We start from the raw sequence: 18,983 nt of genomic DNA, 5'->3' as shown, positions 1-18,983 counted from the left end.
ATGACAGCCGGCCATTGGGAGTATTGCTAAAGATGAAATCAAGATTACTAGGTTCCACACAAAGCAGTGATAATGTATGGTTCGCACACCGTGAAGCGATGAACCAAGTTACGGTAAGCCTTGGTTTACCCCTTGGATTGTAGCGTCGGTTTGCCTTACAAATAGAATGGAAACTAGTGCACCATTGAAAATAATAAACAATACTGGGGCATAATAGTATTCTTTCTGACTAAACAATATCAAACCGAAATTTATATTCTATGAACACATTCTCGGGGAATCGATTCTGCTTATAGAAATATCCCAAATGGAAAAGTGTAGCCAATAAATTTGGTCCAATATTTGTGTCAACAAATGATAGTTGTCATGCATAATACGCTTTAACAGCCGTCGGCGGTTCGAGCATCAGACTACCAATTTGACAGTGAACCAAAATCATCGAGGGGTCTCATCTGAATGGTACATGAAATAGTCGTGATCATTCTATCTTTAGTTTATCTTTGGTATTGCTTCTTATTAACACTTCAATGATTATTTCCAAACTTTGCAGTACAAAGCAAGCGTACAAAAAGTACAAAAGATATCCCAAATGAATGTGAAAATTCACTGCGAAATGTTAATGGCAAGCTGGCATCTCCACTCTCTCTATCAGACACGTTTCCATAATTGGGTTAAGGGGTTATATACAAAGTTGGAATTCAAAAAATCGAACAAAATTTTATTGGATATTCTGAAAGTACATACTTTTGAAAATATCTGTGCGAAATTTCATCCAGATCGGAGCACTAGATTTCAAACTACAGCCGTTCGCAGCGCGCTGGTTCTTCCGCGTATGAAGTTAACACAAAACTTTAAACGCGATTATTTCGGAACTAAGTTGTTTGAAAAGTACCGTTGCGGTGAACGTGATATCGCAAAAACTATTCATCCGATTTTCATAATTTTTTTGAATTGGTTGTATTTACATTCTCGTGTACTTGAACGATTCCTTTTTTATCCAAAATTTTTTGATTCTTTGCCATGAATTTTTGTTTAAATTTTTTTGGGTAACTCGTTTTTTTTTGCAGGAAAATTTTTTTTGGGAAACCGATCCGTTCAAGTGTACTTGAACAATACATTTTTCTTCAATAATCTTTTTACTTTTGTGATTTCAGTTGAGCAGTTCGGCTTGGAGAGCGTTCACCGCAAACCTCTGCGAAAAAAACTCGCTACGGGGGATGGGCCATAACTCCGCCAACCTTCAATATTTTTTTTAATTCAATTTGTTTTTTCGAACTTCGATAGCTTTACCAACGAGCTATCTTTTGCTTTTTTCAAAAACAATTTGCATAAAACGCTTTAAAAAATTCACGAACTTAGCTCACTTTTACGCCACAACTTTGTATATAACCACTTAAACGCCAAATTGCAAACGACATGCGTAATAAATATAATAAACACAACGACAAGTGCTTTTGATCCATTTGCGGTCCATAAGAAGAATGGATGGGAGAAGCGCAATACTGGCAAAGACCGACTACCATATGGGCAAATTCGAAAGAGTTATCCAGAGAACTACACTGGATGATTTTGAAGAAACAACAAGGAGTGCGATTTTACGAAGTTCTAGCTTCCGATGGGCCTATATTTTCTGGCAGCGTGAAGTTCTGGAATGTTCAAATTGTCATCACTGTTTAGGAAAGCAAAAATAGTACAAAGCTAGTGTCAGACCTTCATGAGAACAAGTCTTTTATAGGTATTCGTCCATGTAGATTTGTCGGTAGACGGTTCCAGATTTAATAAAAAAAACTGGATTATTTTGACACATCTACAGATCACTTGGCACACTTTTTGTGTAACTTCATCTTACGCCAATTCACAAATTTTCCTACTTGAAATAATAAACAATACTGAGCTACAATGAACGTACTCTACATATGTTTTCCTACCATTTAGTTCCACTATGTTTGTTTATAGTTATATGCACTTGCACTTCACTATTTAACAGATTTCGATTACTACTTGTCTTCTTCAGTGTTTGTATTAGTCTATAAGAAATTACGGGATTGCTAAGTCTTTTATCTAGGAAAATGGGTAGGCTGTGGTTGGCAGGTACCTAGGTGCGTGAAGCTGATCGTTTTTTGCACGTAGGTAATATTTCGAAGAGCCACGAATATCCGTTACCTTGGTCTCGATTTAGTAAGGAAGGAGAGCAATGTTTGAAAATTTCTAGGCTTTCAGCTACGTCTAATTTCCAAGCATTAGAGATTTGACGTTGAATTTTAATATCTTATAGTTATGTTAAGTTTTTTTCTGAAAAAGCGTGTTCTGCTACCTTGGATTTGAAGTGAAATGGTAAATATTTATCAGATTCCCTAAAAGCTTTTGCTATTTCTGCAATACGCTCCTTGAACCGAATTTCTAATGTTCGTTTCGTTTGTCTTATATAAACTTTATCGCAATGTGAATATGATATTTTGTATATCCCCGATTTGCTCAGTGTTTCTATCGTATCCTTTGTGGATCCTAGTATTGATTTTAGTTGGTAGTTTCGAGTACTTTTTTTAATTTTGTTCTAAGTGGATAAGCCGTAATTCTTGGTCCACAGACCCCTGAGCCAGTCTGCTTACCCATTTTAGATCCATCCGTATAGAATGATATTGTAGTTTGAAGGAGTACCACCCCTACATCCCATATCTGACGATCTACTATGTGGACATCATATGAGAAATCGAAGTTTTATCTTGAACTATAGTCAAGACAGGGTTTAGCTTGAGTTCTTTTATTATACTCAGGTGGCCATTCAAATTCCCATCAAATAGGGGTAAGCTACTCTCAGAGAGCCAAGTCTCGCCTCCACCATAACATGTTTGTGCAATGAAGGTAAATGAAGCATGGCTACCATAGCTGTAGTGGGTGTTGATTTCATAGCGCCTGTGGTAGAAAGGCAGGCTTTCCTCTGGACTTTAGTTAGTTTAGTTTGGGCGGTCTTTTGTTTTGGACCAGTACGCCAACCTCGGTTCAAGACCCCAAGTTTCTGTTGTTGTAGTCCATTGTAGTTCCACTGAGAGTTGAGGGAACCAACTTCAGTTTTTTTCCTATTGGAAAACGGTACAATAACCTTTTTGCAGGGTTGAGTCCCTGAAGTTCAGGGCTAATTAAATCCGATCGTTTAGTACAAGGTTCATGTTTTCCCCTCACAATTAAGACAATGTCATCTGCATGTCCAACAATCTTGAAACCCATTTCAGTCAGATCATTGAGAAGATCGTCCACGCGGTTTCATCAAAAGATACCATTATTTCGACCTCTTCGATTACACCTGAATTATGCAGTTGAAATGCGAATTCTTGTGTGCACCTGACTTTAACTTTAAGGCATAATTTGAAATTCATTTACGAGCCATTTTGCAAGTTTTTGGGTTGGGGCACCTACTTCTATAATAATTTCTCTGATTTCATTGAAAGATTTATGAATTTTAGGAAGTTCCTTTATCCATGGTAAGGTGGGGTTTGAAACTTTAATTCGAGTTAGATTATATATATATATATATATATATATATATATATATATATATATATATATATATATATATATATATATATATATATATATATATATATATATATATATATATATATATATATATATATATATATATATATATATATATATATATATATATATATATATATATATATATATATATATATATGTCAATTTATGGGACTAAGTAACCTTTTAGAGCTAAAATAGCATTTTATTATTGAGGAGATTTTCAATTAATTTTCCCAAAATAATGAATTATGAACATACCAATATCTATTATCTACAAGTTGCATTTCAAGACGATCATAATTTGTCTTCAGAAATGAGAAGAGATAGGAATATGATACTGAAGACTCTTCAGCATCATAGTCTTTAGTCTAATAATGTTCTTATTCCTAAAGTTTGTTTGGAAGCTGAGAAAATTTCCTACCGAATTAAGTACAAATATAATTTAGTTAGGAGTATCAGGTCACTTCTCACTAGTAACATAGATGAAAATTAGTGTTTCAGAGGAGTTTCGTACTGTTTCTAATTAATATCATTAGTTTACAAGAAAAAAGAAGCTTCAAGAAAAAGTATTTTTTAGACTAATTTTGCTAATTTTTTTTGGGATTTCGCTGAACACGAAAACAATATTCATTTTTTTGTTCAAAGAAGCGATTTTGTGATTTTCTCAAAAAACTCGTTTTTGAGCACTTTTTGAAGTTTTTAGTCAATATTTCATGTCAAAATCATTCAATTAATTTAGTCAATATGCAGGTTGAAAGGTGCCGAGATGCCTTTTCCAAAAACTTATAATATGTGTCGATCATATGTAGAATTTTTAGTGCTGCAAGCGACCAAAGTTTCAAAAAAGTGCATTTTTGACCATTTCTAAAAGCTACTCATTTTTAAATGATTTTTTTACCGAAAACAATTTTTTTCGGACCTTTTAGAATCTAAGATGACAAATAATATGTTTACGTTGATTTTAAGCCTAGTATCACTAACATCGGATGGAAAATGTTGATGCTATGGCACATTGAGCAAAATGGAAATTTTATGATTTTGGCGGACCCTGCCCTGCTGCGGCGGTTTAGAGGGTGTAGCACTGGTCTCATAAGCCAGTCGTCAAATCTTCTAGTCCCTATCGGGAAGGAGTCTTAGTGGGATCATAGCACTAGCCACGTAATATTCTGTGAACTGAGAATCTGCTGTGAAGCCTGTTGAAGCAGAAGGCTAAAATTCCTTTAATTCGTAAATATGTACTCACCACAGACAAAACAAAACTTTTCCAACGATATTTCCACATTTTAAAAAGAGCACTTAGTTGTACAATGAAATATCCAAAACCATTCAAATGCCGCAGGATGAATGGATGAAAGCTCGAGAAGACAGTACCCAACGCAAACACTAACTATCAAGTATAAAAGATTATTTCAGCCGAAAGTATGATTATGCGAAAAATAAAAAGTTACAATTTTCACTCAGTGCTTCATACCATCTACATTTTTCATGCGACTTTTGTGACCATTGGATTAAAATTTATGCAAAAAGATTGTTTATCTCATTAGATTCTAAAAGAATTTTCTTCTGTCCTTGATTTATTATAAAAAATTTACTAGAAAAATGCATTTTTTTAAAAAAGGTCGAACATTAGACTTTTTTTACTTTGGTCGATTGTAATCATAATAAATGTACATTTCTCGACAAACATACGATTACGGCTTAAAAGCCAACTGCTAAAATTCTCTTTGAAAGGAAATTCCGGACACACCGTTACTGGCTAAACGTAGTTCCTAGTAGTTAATGCAAGAAAAAACTTTTTTCTTTTGTTTACTAAAAACATCTGTGATTGGCGGGTAACAGTTTGCCTGAAATTTCATTTCAAAGATAATTGTGACAGTTGGCTTTTAAGCCGTAATCATATGTTTGTCGATATTTGATCTACGCATATTATACATTTTCGGAAAGGGCACATCAATACATTTCGAACTGTTTCGATCGGATCCTATTTGAACAAGATATTGACCAATAACTAAAATAGTGCCCAAAACACCTATTTCAAAGAAATCATGAAAATGCTTCTTTGAAAAAATGGACTTGGTTTTCGTATTCAGCGATCCACAATTAACTGAAGGAGCACCTTTTTTCTAAGGTTATCGAGATTACCTTAAAATTGTTAAAATCTGTCACGTTAGATTCTATGAATGAATAATAATATGAAAAATTATTTTTCAGTAATAAAAAATAGAGCAAAAACAAAAAAGCGGAAGCAAAAGAAAAACGTGTTTTTTAAAACTCGAACTTCTTTGAAAGAGAAATAGAGAATTATTTTCGTATTCAACGACCCAAAATTAATCTAGAAAACACTTTTTCTCGTAACTTCATTTTTCTTGTAAACTAGTGTAATCTTATTTAACACCAAAAGAGATATGTGAAAAACAGAGCAATTTTCACTCGGTGCCTAATAACATCACCAGTTTTTTGTCGAATTTTCGTGATCTTAGGCTTAAAATTCACATGAGAAGTTAATATGTCACATAAGATTTTAAAAGATTTTTTTTGCTGATCTATTTTTTTATAAAAAAATCTACCAAAAATTAGTAATTTTACCAAACACTACTTTTTTGACTTTGGTTGCTCTTAACCCTAAATTCATGATATTTTATCCTAACATGTTATGCATTTTTGGAATGGGCACATCTATACCTTTCGAATGGTGTGTCGTTTGTGTTAATCGGAAGATTTGTTCCTGAGATATTGGCCAAAAACTGCAAAAAGTGCTCAAAACACCATTTTTAAAAAATCACAAGAACGGTTCTTTGAAAAAGAAAATGGATATGATTTTCGTGCTCAGCTACCCAAAATTGACTTAGAAAACACATTTTTTCTTAACTTCATGCAATTAACCCAAAATTTGTAAACTAGCGTAATTAACAAAATTTATCATAGCGATTGTTCATTTCATGTTCCTTTACATTCTCTACAAGTGGTTTTTAACACTTTAACTCGCTCGGTTACGTCAGCTGCATCGAAAAAAAAAAATCAAAATCAGTATATGGCTTAATAACTTAATTATTAAAATGATGATATTAACTATTTAGTTTTTTGAAAACTGAACGAAAAATCTATAAGAAACGCTAACTTTTGCAATAATTAGTTGGTCGGTGTTAGGTCAGACCGGACTAAGTGACAGTGCATTGATTTCGAGAAAAACTCCGATCCTTCACATTATAATTGGAAAATAATATTTACCATAATTCTTGTTTATTGTTTCATATTTCAAATATGGTAAAATGGGGGTGGGCGTAGCGTAGTTGGTAAATCGATTACCTTGTACGTGGCGCACCTGGGTTCGAGTCCCGACCCCGCACATAGGGTTAGAAATTTTCCATAAGAGATTTTTCTAACCCGAAGAGGCGAATGTCCTTAAGGTTAAAACCTCTATAATCGAAATAAAAAAAATATGGTAAACGTGGAATGTAGATGATGAAATTTTAACTCATTTTTTGATGTTTTGCAACTTGGTCCGGTCTGACTTAACACCGACCAATTCTAAAAGGTTACTTAAACTCATTTACTCTCAAAAAGGCAAAAGGGTCTCAGAGGCCCGGCTAGTTACAGTTCTCTAGTTTAAATGAACTTGTAATTTGAAATATAAATGATCGAGCGTTTTCGGGCTTTCGATTCTCTCACTAAAAAAACGACAAAAAGGAGGCTTTTGATTTCATTGGATCTTAGCAGCGATACTTCTTGAAGTCACAATTTTAGATTGCTTTTTTGAGGGTGAACTGAAGCATGCAAGAACACAATTGAATAGAAAAACGACTTAAAATACAAAGTATACTTTTAGACTGATAGGTATTTAAAGACAAACAAGTTATTTGCAGAAAAAGTTCAATAACTCTGTAACGGTTGGGATTTGAGGGTATGTGTACATGGACACGTTTCAGCATCCCTAATGCAAAAAGCATCCTCATGATTCTCTTCGGGCTTGTTGCTATAATGGATAGCTTTAAGGTACAATTGCTTTCAACGAAGGCGGCAGTTCATCACAATCATCGGTACAAAACTGCGAACAGGTAGCCGGACCCGGTCCAAAAGGACAATATTCGAAAGAGTATACCCGGCGAACGTGACCCAAAATAGATTATTGTGGCTGAACGCAATTGCTTGCAATCTAGAATTTTCACCGACTTAAGGAAAGGGTTGGTAAAGGAGCTAACCCCATACTTAAGCTGGTTTTCGCAATTTCGCCCAATTTTGGTTACCACCCCATCAATCTCTACTTCCCTGGAGGGTACGTAGGCACGATACTTTTTCTTTAAAAGCTTGCAGTGAGCAATCTGATTTTCCTGTTCAAGGTCGCTAACAGATACCCTAAGTTTAACTGGCCGGATGTTGGCGATATCGGTTATGGCCGAGTAATGTTTAGGCAAATATCGATGATGTTAATATCCGGCTCATAATGTCAGAGAATCTCATTCGTCCAGCACTAGGTTGTATGTGTATTAGAAAGCGCTGGAAACTCATACTTTTTTCTAAGGTTTCCGATACCTGGGGTCACTTGCTTCGATTTTATGACAGCACTTCCTTGAGTTATATGAATTATGACCTTCCAGGGACCGAGTAAATTAAAGGGATATAATTTGTTTCGAAGAAAAAACTTATCGGTATCGTCATCTGCCATAAAGTTGGTTATTCGGGGCAATGTTCGAATCGACCTCTATTGAGGCTGAAGTGGTATCAGTCTTTGAAGATGGCTTCCCGCCAGAAATGATTTTCAGACGAAACAGGAAATACTTGAAACAAAAAGAAAAAGAATGGAAAACTAGCACTCAGCTATGGAAAACGTGTAGCAACACGTCATCGCTGAGTCGTCGGTCGTAGGAGAGCTGTGGTGTGGGTAAGACGGTCAGGGAGGGTAAGACGAACACAGAGGGTAAGACGGACACATGGTTATTTTAGGCATATAACAGGCGCCTTCCAATAGCTACCAACCATTTTCCGGCGACATACACACGTGTTACTTGAAAGTTCATCACTGTGGGTAGATAACAAAAGGACAAAAGGAAAACTGAAAAATTCGTTCCAATTTTGTTGGAAAAATGACGGGAATACGCGGAAGGTTACTACGATCAGAATTGTTCTGATTTTATTTTATGGAAATCGATGAATGCCTAGTAAATAAATAATTACCTCAGCTCTCGATAATTAAGTTAAGCCAAACAATGATTACAAAAGGAGAGAAACCCATAAAAACCAAAAAAATTGTATGCACAACTTCCGTTTGCAATTTAAAATGCTGGTTCTATGTAAAACACTTGTGCAGGAAATTATTCAGCGATAATACACATTAAATAAAAGTGCGCGCCATGAAAACTAGGGGAAAAATGGCAGGAACATAACCAATGCGTCGTGACTGCTGGCAATGGAAACCTAGTTGCCGTTACACAATCAATACTATTGCCAATATTTTAGAGCATTGATAGTGTATTGTAAAAAAACGACTGATAAAACATCCGACTAAAGCTAGTCACTTCAATTACTGGGTTAACTGCTGGTCTGCTATCAGTCGGTAATTTACATAGTTAAGCATTTTTTACCAAACTCCCCTCGAAAGACTTAATATTTGGATTGAAACTTCATACTATAGCACATCCCACAAATATTTGTTTGAAAAAGCGATAAATGGGCGATGTAATACAGTGTGCGTTCTTTTTATCGCACCATGTGACCGTGCGTTTTGATAACGCGACAAAAGCTGCTACAGACATATTGGTATATGCGGGGTCACGGCAACGCTAGCTGTTTACGCCTTCAATCCATTGTTCGAAATCCGTGTGCGGGGACGTTCGGCGTGGAATAGCTTAACTACAAATATTGGGTAATTTGTTTCTCGGCGGCATTTTGTTAAGTACTAAAAATAGTATGTGTTTTTTTCGACCAAAACAGCCCATTTTGTTATAAACAATTGTTCAAAAATACACAAAATGGTAACTTTTCGGATTGGAAAAAAATCACAAATACTTCGTGTCTAATGACAATTTTATTGCTTATTAGTTCGTTACAATCTGCCCATTGGGTCGCCCGTAGTATTTTTTTTAATTAAACGAGCTTAATACTTCAAATGCCAAAATAATGATCAAATTTTTTTTTCTCTAAACCCATCTGGATTTGATTTTGCAATGCCAAAAATTACCAAAAAAATGGATCTTCCATCAAAATTGTAATTTCACCTAATTTGGATGGCTTGCTTGAGAAATTTTGATTCAACTACGATGCCTGATTATTTCTCATAATAACAGCATTGATTTCGAAATGAGCTCAAGAACCATCTCATAGAAAATCTTCCTTATGTCCTCAATAAAACCAGTTTCCTTCTTCTATATCTTCCAGGGCTACACAACACCGGACGGAGCAACGGTGCCGAACGCCAACAGTGCGACGCCAAACGGTGATAACAATAATCGATCATCGTGGTCATCACGTTCTAACAGCTCGCATGCTTCCACATCTACCAACAACTCCACTGTCGTCAATAATAGCAAGAATAGCAATGGTCATTTGAACTCCGTCAATAACAATAGCATCAACAGTAATAACAGCACGAATGTGACGCCAAACCATGGACTGAGCAATACTCGCTACAATAATCACCTGAACAACAACAACAACAGCAACAGCAAAGATCACAACTACGGGCACGGAGCGACCACTACCTCATCAACTTCATCTGCCTACTCGACATCCTCTTCGCAGCACAACTCGCTGATCCAGTATGACCGCCGATCGCCGGAAGGCAAGGATAATGATTCCTTCATGAGTGAAAGCAGCGGCGGTAAGACGCTCATTAGCAACAACAACAACAATAACAGCATCAGTAGCAAACCCTCATCACCGCTTCCCTCCATCTCATCCTCCTCAGTCAATGGCAATCTAGTCAGTAGTAATAGTAGTAGTAATCAGCAAACAAACATTCCAAATGCAACAACGACGGCGGTGGCAGCCGTGGCGGCAGCGACGCCAACGACGACGGCCACTGCCACGACGGAAGTGTACTCGACCTCCAATAACGAGAACGGCAAGATCAACGTCCAGGTTACGGTTCTAGTCGGTAAGTACGATTATTTGCTAGTGAGTACTTCGGCTTCGCTAGCTGTGCTTTCTTCCTACTGCACTCTACCCTCATAATGTGGCGGGTGAAATTCCGGGAGCAGAAACGAATGGCTGATGTCAAGAAAGTCGAAACTTATGGATAGGGAAAAAATTGAAACAGTTCGGTTATTACGTAGTTTATTCACTTCTAATGAATTTTTGCTAGCGCCAAGTACATCTGCTCTGCTCTAGGAATTTCGCCCGACAAAAGCACTTTTGCTTCGTTTTATCATTTTAAAGCTAAAACCTTCTCTAGTGTATGTGTGTATGTTATTGCTGTTGCTTTTTGCATGGTTTTTCACCCGTTCTGTTGTCATTTGTTATCTTCCTGTTGCAAATTTATGGACATTGACAATAACCTCCTTTGTGTCTTTATGCTGCTTTGCCGTTCGCCTTTTTTTGCGCAGCTACTCTGCTTCTCTCGGTGGTGCTATGTTTGTGATGACGGTTCTCATAAATTTTAATCTGAGCATTTTACTGGGATTAAAAACGAAAGGATTCAAACCACCCACTCACATACGACGCTGTTGAAGTATTCATGAACGAATCCCAGCATCGTTCGACTCGCATTGAATATTGACCCGTCCTCTCCCCTCACGGAAAAGGACAGGAACGGTCGCGGCAGGAGGTTGTCGTCGTTCGTTCACTGTTTTCCAGTTTTGCTTGTGTCATCAATTACTGGATTTCGCAAAATAAAATACAGCTATTATTTTTGATAATAGCACTCAAATTTTGCGACTGCAAAAAACCAAGCTTAAAAATATAATGATGTATGCACAAAGTTCTACTGAAAATCTTGTCTATTGAGGTGAGGTAAAATCACTATGTGAATAATAATCGTCCTTCAGAGTAAACCGAAAGGTTTAATAATCGTAAAATCAGCATATTTATTTACATTAAACATTTTCGGGTTTTGCTCAACGTTAAAGGTTTCGTTAGTTTCTATCGTGAATTTCAGTGGAAATTATAGTAACAATCTGAAAATGTAACAAAACAATGGAAACGCTTGGTAGTTGTCATTTACATGATGCAAAGAAAATTATCGTGCGTCTCCATTTCTGTCATAGTCCAGGTCGTAAATATATCAAATTATCACATCTTTCATTTAATTATTTTGTCAAATTTTTAATGTCATACTTTGATAATACATCTTCGCATTTAAAGTAATCTGTACAAAGATATTGTGAGGAGTTGGGCCAATTACGTGTCTTTTGGGGTATAAAGATCCGCGAAGCACATATAAACTCTATTAAGCCGCACACATCAATGAAACTCATGTTACCTCCCTGATGATTAATTGCCCTTATTACGAGTACTTTCGGTGCAGGTCGAAACTATCTTGTGGCGGCGTGCTCTCCAATTTGTACTTGTCACACTGCTGCACTTGATGGCAACCACCTACTCGCCATACTCGCATGCTGGTATGATACAGTTACAGAGTTGTTGTTTAGGGTGGCTAATTATACTTTCTAACATCCTCACGCACTCAGAAATTCGTCCAATTTCTGAACAGAAAGAATCCCGTCTTCGGTGTGATGTGATAGTGTGAAAAGGGAGGAGAGTATTTAGTTGGACATCGTTGTTACGTCGATTCCAGAATTTTCATCTGAACACGTTGCGCTAGTTCTATTTATTCATCAACAACCGTGGGGATTTGAGCTCGTTAGACTAGTTACTAGATGAATTTAATTTTTAGTAATTTATACACCAGCCGATTCAGTAGTGCCAACTTGAGTGATAGTAATAATTTAATATCGGTGAGATAAAAGTATTCTATTAAAAATCGGTAAAATTGAAAAGTTCATGAAAGAAGGGAAAATTTCCACGAGGCAGATATGGGAAGCACCGCTCAATTAAATACGGCGAAGTTATAGATAGAGGCGCAGCGTGTCTGTTTGAATCATTCGATGTTCGCTTGCCAAACGATCAACATCATGATTACACCCCGGTTTTTTTTAACGCTTTTTTTTGCGCGGTTTTTTACGCGGATTTTCTAATTAACGCGGTGTTTTACGCGGATTTTCCAACTAACGCGTTTTTTTTACGCGGATTTTCCAACTAACGCGTTTTTTTTACGCGGATTTTCCAATTAACGCGGTTTTTGCAAAAGTATTCTAAGTCCTTTTGAATGCAAAAGAGTTAGACCTTTTTGGGAAAAAAAATTCTAAGTCCTTTTAAATGCAAAGAACTTAGAAGAATTTTGTCAGTTTTTATTTTGCGCGGATTTCGCAATTAACACGGTTTTGGCAAAACATATTCTAAGTCCTTTTGAATGCAAAAGACTTAGAAGATTTTCGGAAAGATGGAAAAGACGGGTCTGGAAGATTCCTTATGGGCCGCACCTCAACAATATGGGTATTTTCAAAATGGTCTTGAAGAGTAGGTTCCAGAAATTGATTTTTGACGCCATTTTGAAATCAAAGATGGCGACTTCCGGTTTAGTGAAATCGCTATAAACCAATTAATATGGGTATTTTCGGAATGGTCTTGAAGAGCAGGTTCCAGAAATCAATTTTCGACACCATTTTGGAATCAAAGATGGCGACTTCTGGTTTAGCTAAATTCGCTATAACCCAATTAATATGGGTATTTTCGGAATGGTCTTGAAAAGTAGGTGCCAGAAATTAATTTTTGACGCAATTTTGAAATCAAACATGGCGACTTCCGGTTTAGCGAAATTCGCTATAACCCAATCTATATGGGTACTTTCGGAATGGTCTTGAAGAGTAGGTACCAGAAATTGATTTTTGACGCCATTTTGAAATAAAAAATGTGGACTTCCGGTTTAGCGAAATTCGCTAGAACTCAATCAATATGGATATTTTTGGAATGGTCTTGAGGAGTAGGTGCCAGAAATTGATTTTTGGCGCCATTTTGAAATCAAAGATGGCGACTTCCGGTTTGCCGAAACTCCCGCATGAAAAATCTGGGCAATCATCTAAATCACCCTAAAGGAATATTTTTTGCAAAAACCGTGTTAATTGCGAAAGCCAAAACTGACAAAATTCTTCTAAGTTCTTTGCATTTAAAAGGAATTAGAATTTTTTTTCAGTAAAAAGTAAATCTTTTGCATTCAACTTGCAAAAACCGCATTAATTGCGAAATCCGTACAAAAAAAAAACTTCCAAAAATATTCTAAGCCTTTTGCTGAGTTTTTTTACGCGCATTTTCGAATTCACGCGGTTTTTTTACGCGGATTTTCCAATTAAGGGTCGATTGGATTTGACCCGGCGTAGCGCATTGCGTTTGAAATTTGTATGGAAATTAGTATGGGAAAACCTACTTTTTTGCATTTTCAATTTTGCAGACTACAATTCTTCCTGCAGTATACCAACAATTAGAAGTGTAGTCCAGGATATGCTGAACAACTTTGCCGAAGGATGCATGGTGCTGGAATGTCTCTACAACAAGTTATAGCTGTTCAAAGTTCGATAGATCGAATTAATTGCCAAAAATCATTTTTTTGCCAACACTGTGGGTGTACCAATGATATTTCATATAGCATACCAAAATAACATCATGTACTTTAGATTTACCACATTGGTATGTTTGGATGAATTATTCAAAAGCCTTAGCTCAATTTCATGGGCCTAGGTAGTTTCGCAATAGGGCGTAGTGAGGGGAGAGGGAGGGGGGAGGCTTCAGCATATAGAAATTCTAACTGAAATAACTGAAATCTTGTTGAGTTAAAATGTTCAGATGAATTATTTTACAACTTTAACACAATCCACAAGAGCCCCAGTTCAACAGCAATTTTTACTTCAGGTGATCGAACAACATCGAATCCTATCCTAGCATTCTATCAAATCATAGTGCGTATTCCAAACATTCCAGTGTTGGCAAAACAAATGATTTTTGGCAATTAATTCGACGTATCGAACTTTGAACAGTTATAACTTGTTGTAGAGACATTCTAGTACCATGCACCCTTTGGCAAAGTTGTTCAGCATATCCTGGACTACACTTCTATCTAATTGTTGGTATACTGCAGGAAGAATTGTAGTGTGTAAAATTGAAAATGCAAAAAAGTAGGTTTTCCCATACTAATTACCATACAAATTTCAAACGCAATGCGCTACGCCGGGTCAAATCCAATCGACCCCAAATTTTGCACAGTTGTTAGGGGCCCCAAATGGAACCAAAAAAGTGCTGTGCTCGGTTGATTAGGTTATGATTACGTTTTTCCATATAACAATGCCCCACCCTAATATATCTGTAGTTGAACAAAGAAATAACTTTTATGAATTGTGCCTGAAAAGGGGCGGTAACGATTTACTCATAAGAGGCATTGGGGGTTAGATGGGTCCATTGGTAGGTATTGTGACTGTGACGGTCACGATACTACGATCTACGATGACAGTATCACAGTTCCTCGATGGCGGAGCGGTTAACGCACCCAACTAGAGACTGGGACTACTTGAGGGACATATCTTTTCTCAGTGTGTCCAAGAAAAGGTGAATTGTCACCGTTCCGCTCATACTTTCTCTGTCTATTTTCTATTGAACACGTTCTTAAAAACCGTGAAAAAAGGGAAAAAACATGAGTCACGTCAAAACAAGGACTATAAATAACTTTTGTTTGCCCCAATGAGTGATGTATTCCAAAGAACCCCATTTTCGGCTCATAACTTTTTAACGATAATAGTGAGATATGTGGTGCCATAAAAAAAAAATTACCTTAAAACAATCTTATAGTTGTCCGAAGATAATTTTAGTTTTGAATCAATATCACAAAAGTTATTTAAACAAGACAATTTTTCTAAGAAACACCCAAACCTTTGATTTTATTTTTTTGCAAAATTAATTTGTCTTTAGCAAACTTTTCTAAAATTGGTTGTACTACAACTTCACTGAAAGTAGTTATGGCTCTATCTAGAATGGCTAAAAAGATTATTTTTTGACCTTGGTAAAAATGGTGTTGGTTAAACAAAACGAACGGGCTCACAAACCACGGAAACTTTTCCCAAGGCATAATAAGGCTAAGTTTTTAGTTTTAATATAATCTTAAAATTCCTGCTAAATTTGAATTCTGCATCACTGTGCAGTGTCTCCACGTTCGGAACCATTTTACGCGGTGTACTATCAAATTGAGTAGACTTACGATTGTAAAACAACATTACGGATACGTTTCCCTGTAAAACATATATGTCCTAATAATTTTACACAGTTAAGTAAGCTGCCAAACGGGTACATGTTCCGAATTCTGTCTAGTAGCGGCAATGTTTATTATTTTTGCCCAGTTTCCATGGCGTTTCTAGGTAGGCGTAAAGACGCTAAAATTGCGGGAAGCATACTATTAATTTGTTCAACGGTTCACAGTGCGTTATCGCTGCTTTATATGGGACAAAGTAATCCTGAGTATATCTTTGGCTAAACTGTGATCGAATTTTTCGGGTCCCAGCATGGTGTACACACGATGACTTGCAACATGAGTTAGTAGTGAGGTTTTATATTGAGTTCAATACTGCAGGGTACGACGTGTGTGCGCTGCTTGTGAGTTTGCGATTGAAAAAAATATTTATGTTTATGCTTGTGTGTTACGTTGATGATCTTTTCGGCTATTTCTTGAACAAAACCAACTAATGAATCATAGTTTGGATAAATGAGAAAGGCGCAATTGCAGCACTAGGTGGATTAAAACAGTTTTTCAGTTTAATATTACCGTGGCTGTTTTTTCTTTTACAAAATTTTAGAACTCGAACAATGATTTCTTTTCTTGTATATTTAGTTATCATGTCGTGTATAATAAAAATGTAACATACATTTGAAAGTTTTTAATGAATATAAACAACGCAGAAATTCTCGTGTTCATGATTGTGAAAGGTACAATTGCACGCTAGGTGGAATAAAACAGGTTTTTTATTGTAGGAAACTGACCCCTTGGAAACGTTTTTCAACAAATGCCAACAGCATTTGGTTCGATTTATACATTTTCAAAATTGTCATACGCTTTAAGTGTGACTGCTATGATTTACGTTTTCATTTCAATTGCATTTATTGGCTTCATTAGCTCCACAATTAATGACCTTTGTTTTATTTTTAATTCCAGTGTAATGCCGCAAAGAAATGAAAAAGCATTATTTTTAATACTCTTGTAGTTTATATAACTACCAAAAATTATTTAAAAAAAACTATGAGACTTGAACTCATGACTTCGCAATTGGTAGTCATGTACGCTGATCGATCATAGTGGTCGAGTCCTAATCCATTTGATGTATGTTTACATCAATCTTGAAAACTGTTTTAACGGCAACGGCAAGGGACTGGAAGGTGAAGTATATTTTTCAATATTAGGAGCCATAGTTCTCAAGGAAGAGCAAGGAAAGGGTCATATGAGCAAGCTTAAAGTTTCCCGGCGACTTAACCCTTTGTCTGTTACCGCAGGAGTCAGGATCTTTTGGCATTAAAAATGCGAATCACCTGAGTCTGCGGCATGTCCGGACGAGCGTAAAGTAACTTTGTACTTCATGCTGCCGGAACCGACAAAAACTTAAGTCACGGAAAACATGCACACTAAGCCTTTGTGACGTTAGAACTCTTTAATGAGCTAATTTTGTTGTTTTTTGTACCTCACCAATTGCCTGCCTGAGTGTTTTATTTTATCGACTATTGTGACTGCATCAGCATCTGTGGCAAATGTTGCTGATTCACACGGTGCCGGCAGCTTTCACCCAAAGCTGCGACGGTGGATCCCCATCATGGTACATTCTTTTTTCCCATTTTTTTTGTTAACGACCTATTGAGTCAATTTGTAAACTGTTTTAACAGCATTTAATTAGCAAGGGACTGGAAGGTGAAGTATAATCTTGAAGCTTTTTCAGAAACATGTTGTCAGATAGATGCCTTAGTGATAAAACGCATTACGCTTATTCGAAAAATGAAACGTGAGTGTCAATAGGTTCATCACCCACAAACCACCGAAAACATGTATCAACACAACGCACACACAAGCAGATAAATAAATTCAATTATCCCAACACACACAAGCAGAAAAATTTAACCCAACGCAACTCACAAGCAACACACACACACGTCGCACCGTGAAGTTTTGAGCCCAATCAAAAAAAAACATTGCAAATCAAAAACATGCAAGCCACACACGGCCCAACTGTGTACGAGTCAATGCCACCGCTGCCGAAGTCCCATAGTAGAGGTAGAATCAGCTGATATAAAATAAGCACGCGTGACCTATTTAAATAACTTTCCCGTACACTGATAAAATATATTCGTAAATCGCTAGGAATTAGTTTCGTACAGAAAATTTTCATAAAATATACGAATTTTTCGTACATATAATGAATCATTCGTAGTTTTATTGAAACACTTTTATTTCTTATTACGAGTTTTTCGTGAAAACCACGAAACAACTGTCGTTGGTGTAGTAACAGGATTTCGGAACTGAAGATTACTAGCACTTGATCTATTAGCTTCTGTGTAAGCACAATATATTTTACGTCTATCTCGTAACAAGTATTACACTACTCTGCCACTAAAGTCATGGCTAGCTTATTTGGTACGATATCACACTCCTCCCTTACTTAGTATCTATTTTAAAATACTTGAAACATAATTCTTTAGATGCTCTGGTCGTTTCACTTCTCGTCGACTTTTTCGAATTTCAATATTATCACCGATGCTCCCGCCTAAAGATGGTCTTGAGGTTTGGTTGTCCGTAATAGGGTTATACTGTACTACATCTGATTTATTGATTTGTGAAGTATCCGTTGATGATTCTTCTGTAGGTAGTTTCGTATCTAGATGTATACGTTTAAGGTGACAAACGTTTCTACGATATATTTTCCCCGTGACTTTTGAGCGAATTTCCACATCTGAACTATTCCTTTTCACGATTTCAAACTTCTCAGGCGCGTAATTGCTGGATAGCTTGTTCTCCTTAACAATGCGTTTAGCCACCACAATATCACCTTCTACAAGATCGCTTGATCTTGCCTGCCTTCGGATGTCTGTCACTCCAGCTGTTCTAATTTTTCTTTCTCAATCTTGATCTTGGATAGCTTCCGTTAAACGTCCTAATCGACTGTGGACACTTGGCAATTTATCTCGCAATACTCTGCCAAACATAAGAGCCGATGGCGCAATACCTGATGTCGAATATGGCGTCGAGTTGTACATCAGCAAGAAGCTTCGTAAATCCCATTTCCACTTTGAACGATTCTCCTCCTGGCTTATACGGAGACGTTTTAGAATGGTGTTATTCATGCGTTCCACTTCACCATTGGCCTGTTGCCAATATGGTATTGTCTTCTGCTGCTCTATACCGAACTCCTGGCAAAATGCTTTGAATGGTTCACTTA

The 18,983-nt window shown here is 36.6% G+C and overlaps 1 protein-coding gene across 9 annotated transcripts in view; it reads left to right on the top strand.

The window, feature by feature from the left end:
- The window catches only part of LOC131690643 (protein phosphatase 1 regulatory subunit 16A), a 449,834-nt gene that overhangs the window by 415,612 nt on the left and 15,239 nt on the right, over positions 1 to 18,983 (top strand). For 8 of the 9 annotated variants that reach the window (XM_058976564.1, XM_058976565.1, XM_058976568.1 and 5 more), the window contains one exon: positions 9,910 to 10,627. In XM_058976564.1, the coding sequence (XP_058832547.1) occupies positions 9,910 to 10,627 (718 nt within the window). The remainder of the gene's footprint in view (positions 1 to 9,909; positions 10,628 to 18,983) is intronic. The other variant, XM_058976571.1, reaches the window with a different exon arrangement.

Source organism: Topomyia yanbarensis, chromosome 3, assembly GCF_030247195.1.
Source record: "Topomyia yanbarensis strain Yona2022 chromosome 3, ASM3024719v1, whole genome shotgun sequence".
In the NCBI taxonomy this organism is placed as follows: domain Eukaryota; kingdom Metazoa; phylum Arthropoda; class Insecta; order Diptera; family Culicidae; genus Topomyia; species Topomyia yanbarensis.
The sequence above is the reverse complement of the archived record's forward strand: the minus strand, read 5'-3'. Positions and strand labels throughout refer to the sequence as shown.